At 51.0% G+C, this 17,801-nt stretch overlaps 1 protein-coding gene across 2 annotated transcripts in view; it reads right to left on the bottom strand.

Moving 5' to 3' along the window:
• Nucleotides 1-16,837, bottom strand: part of DNAI2 (dynein axonemal intermediate chain 2) — a 29,495-nt gene extending 12,658 nt beyond the window's left edge. The window contains exons 1-6 of one of the 2 annotated variants that reach the window (XM_077854102.1): nt 16,719-16,837; nt 10,925-11,118; nt 9,329-9,490; nt 8,202-8,323; nt 4,731-4,873; nt 3,634-3,747 (exon numbers count right to left, since the gene is read on the bottom strand). In XM_077854102.1, the coding sequence (XP_077710228.1) occupies nt 3,634-3,747; nt 4,731-4,873; nt 8,202-8,323; nt 9,329-9,490; nt 10,925-11,107 (724 nt within the window). In that variant the 5' untranslated portion in view covers nt 11,108-11,118; nt 16,719-16,837. The remainder of the gene's footprint in view (nt 1-3,633; nt 3,748-4,730; nt 4,874-8,201; nt 8,324-9,328; nt 9,491-10,924; nt 11,119-16,718) is intronic. The other variant, XM_077854103.1, reaches the window with a different exon arrangement.
• Between the last annotated feature and the right edge of the window lie 964 nt (nt 16,838-17,801).

Here is a 17,801-nt window from a genome sequence, read left to right as displayed (position 1 = left end):
GGCCCAGGAAGGGGTTTTCCCTAAGCAGAATACCACTTGGGGGTGGGCCCTCCTTCAGTCCCTCCCACAGGCAGCAGAGCCCCAGAGTCAGGGCCACTCTGAGCTGGCGTGAAAAGCCTTGAAAGGGGTTATGAATAATGAGCGAGGCAAGACTCGTGAATAAATCATGGCACAGTGGCTCCACTCATCTTCTAAAGCCCTGGCACCCAGGTAATTTGGCAGGGAGACTTGTGGAAGCCTATGTCTGTTCTTGGGGAGGAGGTGGCAGGTCTTAGAGAGAGGGTCAGAGGCCTCAGAAGAGTGTCTAAGAAGATTCTCTGCCATCCTGCTCTTACTCTGGGAGGGAGAGAAGGGAAGGCAGAGAATATGTGAAGGGAGAAGGGTAGAGGGCTATTTTCAGGTCCAAGGTCGAGTCAGGCCTGGGGTGTGGCCACGGAGGCTGAGTGTCTGCTGCTTGGGGGCCAGGCAGGACCCACATGGGCAGCTTCCTTCCAAGATCCCTATGCATCTAAAACCCAGTTTTCTAGGTGTTCTATCAACAAAACCAGTAGACTAAGGATCTCTGAAAATCTCCTCCATAAAAGCATAAAAGCAATGAGAAAACTGGCAACAATCACCAGTCAGCTTTTTCGGAACAAGGTAGCCAAAGTGTTACATCCATCCAGAGAGTGTTCAGGAGAAAGCTGAATGCTAGTAAGGACAGTGAGTTTTGTGGCATTTTTAACTTTCCCTAGTTAAGACCCCACACTCTCCAAATCCCACGGTAGCCTTGAAAAAATAACATTCTGCCTTCCTGGTGAAAATCTGTAACCTGGCAGCCACAGGAGGGGAAAAGCAGCCAGAGCTCATTCAGAGTCTCCTGTCTCCAGTCTCCTATCTGACCTGTCTGGTGGTTCCCCTGAAAGTTGTATTCGACCTGCCTTGGAACTTGCCAAGTGAAAAAAAGTCTTATTATGGAGGCAACTGTTGGAAATAATGACAATTATAGGCAACTGATTAACTTCGCAGCTTCCTGAAGTAGTGGATAGCAGATAGGCAAACAGCAAACTAACCACTAAGCTTGAAAGGCAAGCCTGAAAAAAAAAAAAAAAGGCAAGCCTGGAGAACAAGATGTCTGTCAGGGTTTTGCAAAGCTCCAACACATTCCTAGAGATCTGGAAGGCCATATGCCCGGGTAGGGCTGTGTGTGTGCCCGGTTCTCTGCACACATTCAGGAAAGAACCGAGGAGGTCCTCAGCTCCTACTTCTGGTTGACCCTGAGGCTCTGTGCAGAGGCTCAGGAAGGGCTGGCAGTTGCCAGCTGCACACAAGCTCTTAGCAAAGAGACTAGTTGGCTGCAGGTGCTAAAGGAAATCTCTGCCCAGCCACTAAGCTAACCAAGCAGACTGTGGCGGCCACACACGATAGAGTACAGACGTCATAGAATTAGTTCAGAAAATTTACTGAAGAAATGAACAAGTACAACAAACTACAGCAATGAAAACAAACCCTGTTCAGGTATGAATGTCTGATTTTCAAAGTTCCCACTTTATATTAGGTAAAGAGGGCAATTTTCTTTTTCTTTTTTTTTTTAAAGAATTTATTTATTTATTCACGAGAGACACACATAGAGAGGCAAAGACACAGGCAGAGGGAGAAGCAGGCTTCCTGCCAGGAGCCCGATGTGGGAACTTGATCCTGGAATTCTGGGATCACGCCTTGAGCCCGAGGCAGACGCTCAACCACTGAGCTACCCAGGTGTCCCCAAGAAGGCAATTTTCTTTTTTATTTTTATTTTTATTTATTTATGATAGTCACACACACACACAGAGAGAGAGAGAGAGAGAGAGAAGCAGAGACATAGGCCGAGGGAGAAGCAGGCTCCATGCACCGGGAGCCCGACGTGGGACTCGATCCCGGGTCTCCAGGATCGCGCCCTGGGCCAAAGGCAGGCGCTAAACCGCTGCGCCACCCAGGGATCCCAGAAGGCAATTTTCAACAACAACAACAAAAAAAAGTTGCAAGTTATACCAAGAAACAAGAAAATATATAGGTAGGAAAAAAGGCAACAAATACAGACTGTCCCCAAGGAAGCCCAGGTGTTGGACTTACTGGACAAAGACTTCACATCATTAATTTTAAAGATGTTCAAAGAACTACAAGAAACAGTATCTATAGAAGTAAAGTATGAGAATGGCATGTTGCAAAATAAGAAATATCCATAAAGAAATAGGATTATTATTATTTTTAGAGAGACAAAGAGATGGTAAGCAGGGGAAGGGCTAAGGGGGAGGGAAAGAGAATCTCAAATAGAGTCCTCACTCAGCATGGAGTCAACACGGGGCTTGATCTCACCACCCTGAAACCATGACCCAAGCTGAAACCAAGAGTCAGATGCTTAACTGATGGAGCCACCCCGGCGCCCCAAGAGATAGGAATTCTTCTTAAAAGGAAGAACAAAATAGAAATTCTGAAGTTGGAAAATACATTCTCTGAAATGAAAATTCAGTAGAGGGGCTCAACAACAGACTCAAGCAGGCAGAAGACCGAGCTGGAGGTAGGTCATTTGAGATGATCCTGTCTGAGAAACACAAAGGAAGAGAAATGGAATTACCACAGCTGATTCAAGAAGAAAGAGAATGTGTGAAGCGATCTAGAACAGGTAAAGAAGGAGTTGTGCTAGTGGGGTGCCTGGGTGGCTTAGTTGGTTGAGCCTCTGACTCTTGATTTTGGCTCAGGTCATGATTTCAGCGTTGGGAGATCGAACCCCAGTGTTGGCTCTGTGCTCAGTGCAGTCTGCTTGAGATTCTCTCTTTCTCTCTCTCTTTCTCCCCCCTGTCCCCTCCCTCAGGCACAAGCTCTAAATAGATAAATAAATAATAAATAAATAGAATTTTACCAAAAAATGAAGGTGCATTAGCAGTTTTTAACTTCTGATAAAGAAGGACCAGATGTCTTCACTGGTGAATTCCACTGAATATTTATTCATTCATTTATTTATTCATGAGAGACACACAGAGAGAGAGGCAGAGACACAGACAGAGAGAGAAGCAGGCTCCCCGAAGGGAGCCTGATGCGAGACTTGATCCCAGGACCCTTGGATCATGACCGGAGCCAAAAGCAGATGCTCAACTACTGAGCCACCCAGGCTTCCCTTTACTGAACATTTAAAGGAGAATTAGTACCAAACTCTTCCAATAGTCAAAGAAGGAGGGAACGCATCCCCACTCATTGTGCGTGGCGGGAATCCATCACACCCATCCCCGTACAGGTGTCTCTGCCTGCCTCTCTCGAGATGGGGCTCCCCACGGGTCTCATTATCCCTTTGCCCCCTGCTACGCTAGCCCAGCTCCAGGCAGGTAGGCAGTAAATGCTCCTTGATTTTATACTTGACCTATCATTTTCTTAAAACTTTTGTTCTGAACTGGTTTTAGACTTACTTGAACTATTGCCACTAGAGACAACTAGAACTATTACAACTACTGCTGAGCTATGAGCAAAACACGACTCACCCGGAGGTCTGGAGTCCATCCCCTGTGGCAAGCTCCCACTTCCCTCTGTGCCCGAAGGGTGGCCCTGGGCAGGTATGTGGGCCCTGGTGGACAGCAGCAGGGGCTGGGCTGGCTCCCAGTGAAGCCCGGGGCCCCTCCTTACCGAGCTGCCCGTTGTAGCAGCCTCCCAAAAGCACGTGAGAATCTTTGGGGTTGTACTCCAAGGTGACAAGAGGAGAAGATGGCTTCAGGACAATTTCAGGCTTATTGGGATTTTCTATAAAACAAGCAAACAAAATGGTCCCACCAGCTCTAGAAAGAAAAGGACAGGGTCAAACAGCCCGATCCTTCTAGAGGTGGGAGTTGGGAAGCGGCGGATGGCGGGAAAGTGGAAGCCCCTCCTGTCTTTCTCCAGGCTGCAAGTTCTAGGCCCTGGTGGCCAGAATCTGGCACTCTTGACCGTAGGGACTCTTCTAGTAGTTTTATTTCTGGTAATCAGGAGTGCGTGTGCGTGTGTGCATGTGTGTGTCCATTCTGCAGGTTTGGTAGGAAACCAGGTATGACCACAAGTTTTTGTTTGTTTGTTTGTTTGTTTTTTAACACAAAGCCAACTCTCCTTGACTTCTCCAAACCAGTTTCTTGGTCTGTATAGTGGGGCTAATGGTGGGGTCCACCCCCAGGGTTTCTGTAAGCATCTGTTGGGCTGGTCCAGAGCGTCATGTGCTCCGTTCTGAGTTTGGCACCCACGCCTACTAATAAGACCTAATGTTTCTTTTCAAAATGGTGAGAAGGGACGGCTGACAGTGTGTAGCCCACCGTCGCTGGCTACCCACCAGGCACTTGCTCTCAGAGTCAGTGTTTCTGTCAATAAGGGTCTGTCCCTTAGAGACCTTATTAGCAGACCCTTATTAGTGGACACACTGCCCCTACTGGCCGTGGGTTAAGGACAAACGGCAGGAAAGGTGGGACAGAGGTGACTCTATCTGAATTGGGATTTGGGGGGGTCTGGTCTTGAATGCCCTGATCAAGGATCTGGAAATGAAGGGAGTTTCCTGCTTCTGACGTGGCTCTGGTTTGGCTGCTCCTGAACCTGGACAGCGAAGGGATGAGGGGCTTTCTGGGGTCCCTGGCCCCTCCCTGTGAGGGACCAGCCCTGTGAGAGTCCCCGGCCTGTAGCTTCTACCTCCCACTCTTGTGTTATGCTGGTCTCTGCCCTGCCCCCTCAGCTTTCCCAGCCACCTGAACCCCTTCGCTTCTCACCTAGGTCCCAGATGTACGATTCGTGGCTCATGCCTTCAGGTGCCCGTTGAAAATTCAAGCAAGAATATGCCACTGCCAACTTCCTGTTGCCATCCGGGTGCCAGGAGAGATGCGTGGCTGACCGCTTGATCTCCTGGGGATCCCTTTACCGGAGGGCAAGAGGGCAGAAGACTGGAGTGGAGTGAAAGGCTCCTCACACCTCTTATTTAATCAATTATTTCTTTTTGAAAGACTTTTTTTTTTCTTTTTCTTTTTAGATTGAAAGACAGCAGGGGAGGGAGCAGAGGGAGAGGGAGAGAATCCCAGTGCAGAGTCCTACTCAGGGCTTGATGTCAGGACCCTGAGATCATGACTTGAGCTAAAATCAAGTTGGACATTCAACCGACAAAACCACCCAGGCACCCCATAGAAAATTTAAGAACAAAGTTTAGGGGGATCCCTGGGTGGCTCAGCAGTTTAGCGCCTGCCTTTGGCCCAGGACGCGATCCTGGAGACCCGGGATCGAGTCCCACGTTGGGCTCCCTGCATGGAGCCTGCTTCTCCCTCCTCCTGTGTTTTTGCCTCTCTCTCTCTGTCTATCATAAATAAATAAATAAATCTTAAAAAAAAAATCTCTTTAAAAAAAAAAAAAAGAACAAAGTTTAGGGACTCCTTTAATCAAAAACCCACTCTCACCGGCCATAGATAAAAGGCATTGATAAATACTAAACCCATGGAAATAAAAAAATATTAAGTTCTAGTCCGATATTTTCATTTGCTTTAAGTTTTGGGTCTGAGGGCTGATTTCGCATTGCTATTGAAATAAAAGGGAAAGTGGAGAATCCAGAAATATTGCTCCTGGCTATTTACCCAAAAGAGCTGCAAACTTCTGTCCACACAAAATATTACATGTGAATGTTTCCAGCAGCTTTACTCATATTTGCCCAGACTTGGAACCAACCGAGACATCCTTCAGCAGGTGAGCGGATAAATAAGCTGGGGTCCATCCAGGCAAGGGAATATTATTCAGCATTAAAAAGAAATGAGCTATAAAGCCATGAAAATATATGGTGGAAATATAACACACATCACTAAGTGAGGGAAACCAGTCTGTAAAAGGCCATAAACTGTATGATTCCAACTATGTGACATTTGGGAAAAGGCAAAACCATGGAGACAGTAAAGAGATCAAGTGTTGGCCAAGGGCTTGAGGGTAGGGAGGGATGAATATATCCTGTGGGTGGACCACAGGATTTTAGGGCAGTGAAACTACTCTGTATGATACATTTGTCAAGACTCACAGAATGTGCAACACAAGGAGGGAGCCCTAATGTAAACTATGGACTTTGGGGTGCCATAGGCTATAGGTCATGTCCCTCAGATTCAAATGTTGAAACCTAATCTCCATGATGGTATTAGGGGGGTGGCTATGGGTGGTGATGAGGCCCTGAGCCCTTTAGGATGGGATTAGAACCCGACAAAGGGGCTCTAGAGAACTCCCTCTCCCTTTCCGCCATGTGAGTTCACAGCGAGAAAATGGCAGTCTGTGAACCAGGAAGTGGGTCTTCACCCAACACAGAACCCGACCACCCTGTTCTGAGACTTCCAGCCTCTGGAACTGTGAGAAAGAAACTTCTGTTGTTTATAAGCCACCCAGGTTATGGTACTAAGCACCTGAATGCTGGTTCATGAGGGTGACGGAGGCCCCACCCTGGGGCGGGGTGTTGATGGTGGGGAAGCTGTGGGGGTGCAGGGTGGAGGGGGTGTGGGGCAACTCTCCGTCCTTTTTTTTTTTTTAACTCTCTGTACTTTCTTTTTTTTTTTTTTTTTTTAAATTTTTATTTTATTTTATTTATTTATGATAGGCACACAGTGAGAGAGAGAGACAGAGACACAGGCAGAGAGAGAAGCAGGCTCCATGCACCGGGAGCCCGACGTGGGATTCGATCCTGGGTCTCCAGGATCGCGCCCTGGGCCAAAGGCAGGTGCTAAACCGCTGCACCACCCAGGGATCCCCTCTCTGTACTTTCTAATCAGTTTTGCTATAGGCCTAAAGCTGCTCTGAAAAATAAACTCTTAATTTAAAAAAAGAGGAGGAGGAAGGAGAACGAGCAAGAAGTAGCAAAGGCCTACACTGAGACTTTGCCCTTGAAGTAATCAGAAGGAACAAAGGAAAGTGGGGAGCCACACAGCTTTCTCACTCCGTGGTTCCTCCATTTCACTCCTCCCCGGGAGCACTGTTATAATAAGAGGAGTGCAGGCTGGGATCCAGGAGACCAGAGTTCCTTCCTCCACTGTGTGTCCTGAGAGCTGTCCCCTCTTGGGGTGGTCACCCCCTCATCTGTCAACTGTTGAGGCTGGATGGGACGATTTCCAACCCACCGTCCTGCTAAGGTGTCCCTATGGAAGGTCAGACCCCAGCAGGACAGCCCGCGCCCTGCCCTAGCCCCCTTCTCCTGGCCGCCCTTGGCCCCGTTCTGCACATGGTGACTCAGCCCTGGATCACAAAAGGGTCCTTCCCAGTTGTGCTGGGACTGGGTCAAGTGCTCCCCAGGACCCTCAGGGACGAATCTCTCCAGAATTGGCATTTGAGGCTAGCCACTTCCAAAATCACAGGGATATATATATATATATATATATATATATATATATATATATATTTTTTTTTTTTTTTTTTTTTTCAAGCAAAAAAAAAAAAAACAAAACAAAACAGAAAGTGCTACCCTATGTACTGTTCTGCACCTTGTTTGTTCTGGTTTGGTTTCACAAAGTAAATCTTGTCAGGGAAGGGGCTGCCTCCTTCATTCCTTTTTTGTTTTGTTTTTTGTTTTTTGTTTTTGTTTTTGTTTTTACTGAAGTTCGATTTGCCAACATGTAGTATAACACCCAGTGCTCATCCCACCAAGTGCCCTCCCCAGTGCCCGTCACCCGCCTCCTTCATTCCGACAGCAGTGTAGTATCCGCTGTGTGGGCTTCCCCGAATTGCTGGAAGCAGTCCCCTACCGGATTTAGCTTGCTTCCAGTCTCTGGCTAGCACACCCCCTGCGGCAGTGAATGTCCACTCACGCAGTGATTCCACACTCACGTTATCTATGGGATGGTCCTGGTGTCACACTGCTGTCCTTGGAGCTTATTATCAGGTACACTCCCGTGAGTGTGGGACAAGGGTCCCGTCTGCCCATAGTGCTGTTGGCTCACGGATGTCCCATATTTTGTACTCATTCTGCCCCGCAGGGATCGACCCGCCTTTCACAGAGCTCTGCAAATTCCCTTAGTCTTTCTCTGGAGTCAGTCCTCGTTCTCCCTCAACCAGACCTGCCCCCAAGGTAGGGACCAGTTGGATGCTGGGTGTTCCATCGCTCTGCTCCTTACCGAGCTCAGAGCGCAGATGGCATCGTACCCACGGCATGGAGTGGTCGGCAAGGAGTGGTGACCTCTGGAAGCACCCACCCCGTAGGGATGACAGAGATCGGCCAGACATCTGAGAGGTACCTGAAAACATTGATGGTTTTAGCTGAAGGGGCCTCCTCTGTCACTTCTACTGCATCCTCGTCGTCAAAATACTCCTGGTAGATGTCGATGGCATTATTCTGCTTGATGCAGTGCTCCATGATCTGAGGAGGACACATGCAGAGCATCTTAGCAGGAAGAGGACGTCCCTGCAGCCTGAGCGGGACTGCGATGGAGTCTGGGAGGGACAAGACATAGCCAGTGGTCTTTCCCCTTCCTTCCAGCCCATGTGTTCTCAATGGTGGTGACATCACCTCCCACTGGGTAAACACTGGTTGGGGGGGGCGGGTCAAATAATAGGACTTTTTATGTATAAAGCACAGACATATATAGAGGACATAAGCAATATACGAATGGCATTAAGATTTGATGGGGGAGGCGATTTGGAAAAAAAGGTCTGAAAAGGCTCTTTGGGGGACAGCAACGAAACAGGATGATCCCTCCATATGCAGCAGCTATCTCCTGGCTGGCACCCAGAGGGCCCTCTCCATTTTTCCAGATGTCCAACAAGGAAAAGCCCAAGCTCAAGTGTCTCCTCTTCCAGGAAGCTCTCCCCAATCCCTTCAGCAGGAAGTCAAATCTCCCTCCTTATGGAGCAGAATAGCCAGTCATCCCTCATCTTCCAGCATGTCTTTCTATATTACATGGTGATATCTTGGTCCTTGTCTTTGGCCTCCAGGGGATTACACACTCTTTGGGGCAGGATGTATGTGAGTTTTTGCTATTATTATTATTATTATTACAATTCATTTTTGGAGTCTCTGCTGTGCCTGGCAGAGGCTTGAAGCCCAGTCCAAAAGTGTTGAAGGAATGAATGAATGATCCCTCTTGGCAGGTGGCTGCTGGGTGGGGTTCTTTGGGGTCCTCTTTGCTCAAAGGGAGCACTTGTTGGACTCCTCTTGAAGCCCATCCAGCCCTTGCACCTTCCCGTCTTCCCCTTTGGCCTGCTATTGCGGACTGGTCTGCCTGCTTCGGTCTGGAAGGTTCCTGAAGGCAGTCTGTGTTCTTTCCCCGAGTAGCCACGGGAGCCGAGCACAGCGCCAGGCACGGCCAGGGCTTCGCATGCAGGCGGGGAGCCCCAGTGATGGCTGGGCCCAAGGGAGCCTTACCGAGCCGAGCTGCATGATGGTGTTGATGTAGTTCTCGTCCTTCTCCACCTTCTTCCGGAACCGGATGGTCTGCTCCAGCTCTAGGGGGTTCACATCCTTGGGCCAGCCCCCCTCGACGTGGTTAATCCCCCGGGTCTCCATCTCAAACCGCTCTGTGTTGGCCTAAACAAAGAGCCACGGCTGAGAACATGCCTGCCCCTGTGTCCCTTCCACCAACCAGGATCCCGGGCCCATCGACCCCAAGCCCTGGACGCTCGGGGATGGACCCATGTGGCCAAAGCCACAATGCTGTCAGGTTTCAGCAAGGATCTTTCTGGTCCTCGGGTGGTCATAGGTAGCCACGAAAGTGCCATCCTATGGAGCCAGCAGCTTTGCGGCTGAGGCCACTGGCCGGGGAAAATCCAGTCCTGACTTTATCTAATGGACCAGGGGAGCCCACCCGTCTGTTCTGTGCGATCCCAAAGAAAAAGAAGTGAATGAGCCTGCTCTGCTTTATCGTTTACAAAGTCACAGGAATTGAAACTTGGAAAGTTGGGAATCCGCAACTTTCTCCCCGTTCTCTGGGGCAGGGAGGATGGTGGATACAGATGTAGTTTACCCCATAAACTTGTTGCTTTGCCTCCTTTCTAATTTTCTCCTCCCATTTTTAAAATTGTGGGAAAATACATATAAATTTACCATTTTAACCATTTAAAAACATATGATTCTGTGGCATTAGGGGCCTTCTCGAGGTTGTATCACGATCACCCCCTTTAGTTCCAGAACTTTCTCATCACCCCAAGTGGAGACCCCAAACCCATTAAGCAGTCGCTCCCCTCCTCCTTTCCTTTCTAAGCCAGGGCTCACAAAAGCAGTGAGTCTTCACGGGGTGGACCCGCCGACAGGAGACCCTAAGGCCATCCTGCTTAGTTAGCTACTCCGTGGACAATGTCACCCCGGTCTCTGTGACAGCATTTAGCCCTGGGAAAGCAGGAAACTCAGTGTTTGAACCATGAGTTACTGGAACCACCCACAGTCAAGTGTGACTTTCACTGGGTTGATTTGGGACATGACAAAGTGGGTTCCCTCCCAAGCTAGTTTTCTCTCAGCGATGCCTGGCATTGTGCGAGGCGGCTCACACACCCGCTTTAGACGGACAGGAGCTCAAACTTCAACATGACGCTCCACTCTGGTATCATGGAGGCCCCTCTGACCAGAACTTTCCATGGTACCCTTTCCTTTTCACATGCTGGGCAGGTGCCTATAGATCTGAATCCCTACTCCCTCAGGATACCTCTCCCAGCTGTACCACACGCCTAAGACGCCTCTAGCAAGAGTCTTAGGGGTGAGACCAGAGCCCACAGGAGAGAGAACATCTTGCTTCATGTTCATCTGGCCCAGGGAATGGCTGGTCTGGGGTCTTTTCCTGCCCCTGGGCACCGCGGTGGGTCATGGGGCAATTCTGGAATTCTGGCCTCATACTTCCAGCATCTGCATTGGGCCACTCTAACTGGCTCCCAGTCACCCTGAGAGTCACCCAGTCCCACTTACCGCCCTGCCCGGCCACCCTGCCAGGCTACATGCTCACTGGTCTGGGCCCCCGGGGCAGGGACCCACCTCATGCTCTGACATGCTAGTGGAGCACTGGATGCCCTTGTCCACGGGGTTCCTTTCCACAAACTGCTCGGCCAGCTCGGGGTTGGGCGGGATGTCGATGTTCAGCTCGGCCTGGCGGTCTGAGAAGTTGCATTGCTTCCCAAACTCGCTTCGCTTCTTGACGTACACGTACACGATCTCCATGGTACCGGCTGCTGTGGGGGGCAGAGGGAGGGGGTGCAGTAAGGGGCCCCACGTGGCTGCTTCCCCGTCCCCAGGGGCATCACCAGGGGTGGCTCCAGGTTCCCAGTCTGGTTGAGGGGAGGGGTCAAGGGGGTAAGTTCAGAAGCCGCATCAGCATTTTTAAAAAAATCATTTATTGAGTAATGACTACATGGGTTATTTTTTTTTTTAATTTTTATTATTATTATTTTATTTATGATAGTCACACAGAGAGAGAGAGAGAGGCAAAGACACAGGCAGAGGGAGAAGCAGGCTCCATGCACCGGGAGCCCGACGTGGGATTCGATCCCGGGTCTCCAGGACCGCGCCCTGGGCCAAAGGCAGGCGCCAAACCGCTGCGCCACCCAGGGATCCCGACTACATGGGTTATTTTGTTCAGTTCTTGGGATTGCCCTCTGAGGTGGATGATAAAAATCTCCATTTTACTTTGAAGGAATCTCATCTCATGCCCTGAGTGCCCTGCCTGGGACCACATAGTTAATAAGGGGTGCAGCCTCTCTGACTGACTCCACAGCTCTTACTCACCAAATGATAGTGTTTACTGAATTAATATGTTCATTGGGAGGCAGGACGAAATACTGAAGCGATTACATTGCATGCACTAGACCTGGTCATACAGCACAGAGATTTGAGAGCCCAGGCGTCTCTGGAAACTCTCCCTCCCAACCACCTGATTGTCCACAAGACCACCCCTTCCTGGAGTTCTAGGTATGGGACTCTACCCTCCACCACTCCCCCCATGTAGAGCCTCCTCCCTCTACATCACTCCAACCATGATGGGGCTGGGAGTCCACCTGGGAAGGGGAGAGAGCCAGACCATTTCCCAACATGCCTTTAAAAGAACTGGTCACGACGGCACAGTGGAGAATTGGCAGGCAGGCTGGGCTGAACGCTGACTTCAAGTCCTGGCCCTGCCACTCACCAGCTGCTTGACCATGGCTGGGTCACCGGGTCACTCCCGCACCTGACACACTGAGCTGCTGAGCTGCTGAAACGCAAGGCTCTGAGAGTTGGCCACAGAGCCAGCATTTGTATGTAATGCAGGGAAGGCTTCTCTCACGGATGCTAACTGGAAGTCTTAGGCAGTTCCCATAAATTGCTCTTCTCTGCACTGTCCCCTGTCACATCAGGAGACTCTGTGGGGTGACTTCCATGACTGGCTGTCTGATGAGGTCTATGACATTGCACTATGGAGGTTAGCAGAGCTGCCCATTTGCTGGCCACTCCTAACTCTCAGAAAGTGTGTCTGTGATGGCAAGCTCCCCAGGGCTCGGCTCTCAGGTCTGTGAGGCTCTTGGGCCTGCAGGGAGCCCTTGGATGAGCGGGTGGGAGCGGTGGGGAAGACGGCCGTACAAGAGCCTTGCTGTGGTTTGTTTTACGACTGAAGGTTTTTGGTCACCCAGAGTTTAGCTTCTTGCCTGTGAGCAAGTATTGCTACCTTTGAATGAAAGGGGGACCTGGTGGGAACGTACTTGGAGGACATGTGTCCTGCTTTAAGTAAAACCCACAGAAAAATATCCAAACTTAGTAAACAGATGAAAAATGCAACAGAGATGCTAGAGGAGTAACTCATTTTCCCAAGCAACGTTGTATTGGAGTTTTTTTATTTTTATTATTTTTATTTTTTTTTTATATTGGAGTTTTTGCCTAAGGAGGCCCTCCGGGGGAACCCAAAGTGAGTCTATTTTTTAAATCTAATTACATAGACTTTTTAGGAATTCATAGGTTTTGTGAATGTCAGACTTCATGCTTTATATTTGTTCTTACAGTTTCCATTCTTTCACTTACTCATTCAGCAGACATTTACTTGAAGCAGCATAATCAAGAAGGTGCAGTACTGGCATAAGGACGGACATAAATATCAATGGAACAACATTGAGAGTTCAGAAATAAACCTTTATATTTATGGCCAACTTATTTTGAAAAAGGTACGAAGGCAGCTCAACAGAGAAATGATGGTCTCTTCAACTAATAGTGCTGGGCCAACTGGATGTTCACATGGGACAGAATGACCGTGGACCCCCTACCTCACACCACACACACACACATTAATGCAAAGTGGATCACAGGCATCAATGTAAGAGCTAAAACCATAACACTAAGGGGGAAGAACACAGAGGGAAATCTTCGTGACCCTGATAGGGCAGATTTCTTAGATAAGGCATCAGAAGCATGGTCCATAAAGCAAAAAACAATGATAAATGGGACTTCGTTTGCACCTCAGAAAATAACATTGGGGCTCCTGGGCAGCTCAGTCAGTTAAGCGTCTGACTCTTGGTTTTGGCTCAGGTCATGATCTTCGGGTTGTGAGATCAATTCTCATGTTGGGCTCCACACTGGGCATTGGAACCTGTTTCAGATTCTGTCTCTGCCCCTCCCACCTCCAGGTCAAATGCTCATGCTCTTTCTCTCTCTCTCTAAAAAAGCCAAAAAAACCCCAAATCCGTAACATTAAGAAAATGAAAAGACAAGTCAGACTTGAAGAAAATATCTGTAAATCGTATCTTAAAAAGGACTTGCATCTAGAATATATAGGCACCTGTGGGGTCCTTGGCACTGTGAGCAGTAGTCTGCAGGTGCCCTCACTGCATGCCCCCCATGGCCCTTCAGATACAATTCTTGTTCTGCATATGAAGAAGCCAATGCTCAGTGAGCTTAAACACCTTGTCAAAGGTCACAGCTCTTAAGTTGAGGCAGAGCCGGGGCCCAGGCCCATCTGGCTCTAAAGTGATGATCCTTAACCTTGGCTACATGCGTAGAAGCTCGGGGGTCGGGGGGTGGGGCGGCTGTTTATAAAATCACATTGCTCAGGTTGAACAGCAGACTAATGAAATCAGAATCTCTCCCTGGAATTTTTCAAACTCCCCAGGATAATTCCAGCATGCAGCCAAGGTTAAGAACTACCAACTTAAAGTGAGGGTTCTTAATCGCTCAGCCAGCCTGTCTCAAACCTGGGACGTTCGTTCACAGTATGGAGATTCCCAGGCCTCCTCTCGCAAATGCTGACCATGTGTTTGGGCTGGGGCCTGTAGTGTGTATTTTTCACAATCTCCCCTGGATGAACATTATGACCAGACACATGTCTAGTCTGCCTCCCCTCACCTCCAAGGCTGCAAGGAACCAGACCAGTGGGCCCTGGCTGGCTGGCCCCTGAGCTATAGGGCCAAGGGCCGTGTGACAGCCCAGGAGCGCGTGCCCGAGGTGGCCTTCGGCCTTGGAGCAGCTGAGGCAGAGGCGAAGGGGTGAGGGTGGGAAGGTTAACCCCTTGATCTCTTTGTATCCACATACATTGTTCCTCCAAGACAGCACCACCCCAACCCACTCCTAGGCCCAGAACGGCTCTACCTGAATCAGACTCACAGAAAACAGGATTTTCTGCTCTTTCTAACGGTTTGGAGACTGTAGCCAGGAGAGGTAGAAGCAATGGCTCAGACCCCAGAGGGTGGGAAGAGAAGTCCAACTTGCAGGAGGTGGCCCTAATGTGTTCCTTCTCTATGGGCAAAAACATACAATCTTGTAAAGAAGAACCAGTGGGTCCATTCTGGCCTCTGCCCGCACATCGTTGTGGGGCCACAGGGCGGCTCCTGGGTCCCTACCGTGACCGGCTGCCTGTCTCTCCCTCTGTTAAAAGACAATTGCTGAAAAAGCCAGCTCTTTGGACATACAAGGAGGCCTAAGAGCATGAGGAAACTCCAAGGACACAAAATAGCCTCTTTAGCCCAGACCATATTCGAAACAGCTTGCTTTCCTTCCCGGTGCCTCCCAAGACCAAGCTAGGAGCGAGAACAGAGGCATTGTTTTCTATCTGGAGGCAGACAGAGGGGACATTTAAAGGCTGGCCTGGTGACGGGAAGACAGCTCATTCAGGGGCCCAGAGCGGGCTCTTTTTCACCAGCCGGCAGAGCCCGAAGATGAATAGGGAGGTCAGCCCTGGGGGTCTCAGGAGGTCTCTCCTCACTTGGTGAGACAAGTGCCACTAGCTGGGCTTCCCCAGGCGGCACTGTCTGTCTGCAAAGGGGACCTCCGAGGGGGGTAGGGGGCAGGCAGGAACCCTGGCCTCTGGGAGTTGGGGGATGCGGTCCCCCACCCGTGGGAACCTAGAGACCCAGGGGCATGCGGGACTCTGCAGTGAGTCTCAAACACAAGAAACATAGGGCTGGAGGCGTGCTGGCTGGGAGCGTCGAAACTGCAACCGTCTCCCACACCCCGGGACGGTCAGATCGGAACCTTCACCAATGAGAAAAACTCCTCTTGTGCAATGACAGTGAGTAAAGTGATTCCTAGAAAGAACCTCCCTGACTCATGAGAAAGTGTGTTTTCCAAGTTTGGGGTGGAGCTCAGGGTGGGAGCTTAGTGGGGAGGCAAGAGGAGGGTGGCTGCTTTCCCTCCACGCCGGACTCCACGTAATATAAACACGAGAACACTTTCCTCTTCCTCGTGGTCCCTGGGGCAGCCCCCAGTGTTTGTGCCAGGGATTGATGGCCTCTGTGTGGCACCCGGCCGGGCTTCCTTCTCTCTTCCTTACGTCTTTGCGGATTTTCCAGAATTTAGGGTCTTAAGGGACTTACTTGTCTTCAAATGAGGCAGATCTCCCTAGGAACCCACCCCGCCCCCTAGCACCGCGTCATCCCACCTGGGCAACGCCATCGAGGCACACTGGGGTCAACCTGGGGGGAGCTGAGGCACGTGGATGATGAGGACAAGCAGAATGGGGAGGAGGACCCCAGGACCCCAGGCTGGCTGTGTTGGTGTCTACCAGCGATACCCCCACTACGACGCTGGGGGCAGACCATGCACTTTTCACTCACCCCTGTCCCCAGTGCCTGGTGCAGCAAGGAGCCCAACACTCCCTCCGTCCCATGCTGCTCCCATGCTGCGTACCAGCCCGGGCCCAGGGTTCTCCCCCAGAACCCTTTCTCCCCTCCTCTTCCATTTCTCATCAGAAAAGCACAGCCCAGCGAGGTAAAGATGTGAGAGGGGGAAGCGCAGGGTCTGAAAACCCGAGAACACCCCTCTGTGGTTCCAGACATTGTGATAAACTCTGAACGCGTTGCAGGAAGGTGGAAGCGACCCTGTGACCTTGAGCATGGTATCCCAACCCGGGCAAGAAGGTCCCGCTCCGGGCAAGGAGAAAATAAAACCGTGCATTTCAGGGATTGGCTGCCTAGTCGGTGATCAATAATTATGAATTCCCTGCCCACCCTTCTTATCAGAAAGCCCACCTCCTGCCATTCCAGCCCAGAACGTACTTCCCAGCCAGCCAGCTGTGAACCCTGTGGAGGTCTCCCCGGCCCAGCCTCCAGGAGACTTGGTGGATCAGGACCAGACCGACTGGGAGCACGGGGTGCGGGAGGGAAGCTGACCAGAACCTGCAGGCTCCTGTGACTCGGGAGGAGTGAGGGCAGCCGGGTCGGAGGGGCGGGGACCCCCAGCACCCAGCGTCCAGAGCTCTCCCGGATGGCTGCCCCCAGGAGGAGCTCCTTGCACCCTCGCTGATTACCACCCTCGGGGGCTCCCCGCTTCACTCCTCTCCTCTTCAGCCTCCAGATCCACCCCCGGCCCGCGTCCTTACCCTCCTCGGTCCGCTCCTGTGGCCCCCGGGGCCGCAAGGGAAGCACCTGAGCCTCTGCGCCCACCTGGCGCTGCTCAAACGGCTCCGACCCGCGGAGTTGACCTGTTGCCTAGCAACCCTGGCCGGGCCGGGACGCGGGGCGGGGCGGAGCACGTGACCCTCCTCTCCCCCAGCGTCTAGAGGAGGAGGTCTCCAGAGTTAGGAGAAAAAGTAACCGGGTGAGTGGTTCTCATCACACTGGAGATAATAACCGGCCGTGGGATCTCTGCCAGGTGCTTATCCAAGTCTACAGAAAGGCACTGGGCAGGATCCTGCGAAAATGCAAAGTATTGTAGTCCACGCCGGGCAAGTCCTGGGCCCTGGCTGGTGATGCCCTGGCTGGTGATGCCCGGCTCTGCTGTTTATGGGCCTGTGGTCTGGCAGGCTGTCTTACTGCTCCTTCCTATGGGATTCCTCGACCCCTCAGCGGGCATCTCCCCTGTGCAACCGTAGGCCCTGCACACTGCACAACCACGAAGCCTGACTACACAACCAGGGTGGATGCTCCTGGGCGGTAGGGGTGGGTGTTCCATGTAAACGCCCACTGAGTGTTCACTGAATGCATGAGTGAATAAAATGAAGTTCCTCCCGGGGATGAGGCAATGAAGCGAGATGGTCTAAACTGGAAGCACGGGGTTGGCGGTTAGCACACAGGGGTTTGGATCCCAGCGGGGCCACTTACTCCTTACTCATCATATGACCCTGGGAGAGTTACTTTGTTTTTCTAAGACCGAACGTTGTTCATCTACAAAATGAGGGGACAGGGACCCCGAATTGGGAGGCCCAACTGAGCCAACACAGCGGAGTGCCCAGGCCCGTGCTGTTGGCGGAGTCTGCACCCAAACCCAAGCCAGCCCTGTACTTGCCACCACAGGGAAGCAGGCTACCCAAGTTCAGGGATGGGCACTTGAGGTCGGGACTGGGGTAGACAGGGGCTGTGTCAGCCAAAAAGTGGGATTGGGGATTGGAATTGGTCTTGAAAAATGGTGATGAGCTGCAGGGGAAGGAGTGGGGAGAGCATTGCAGATTGGGGGGAAGGGTGAT

The sequence above is a fragment of the Canis aureus genome, chromosome 16 (genome assembly GCF_053574225.1).
Source record: "Canis aureus isolate CA01 chromosome 16, VMU_Caureus_v.1.0, whole genome shotgun sequence".
Lineage (NCBI taxonomy): Eukaryota > Metazoa > Chordata > Mammalia > Carnivora > Canidae > Canis > Canis aureus.
This window is presented reverse-complemented; position numbering and strand designations above follow the sequence as displayed.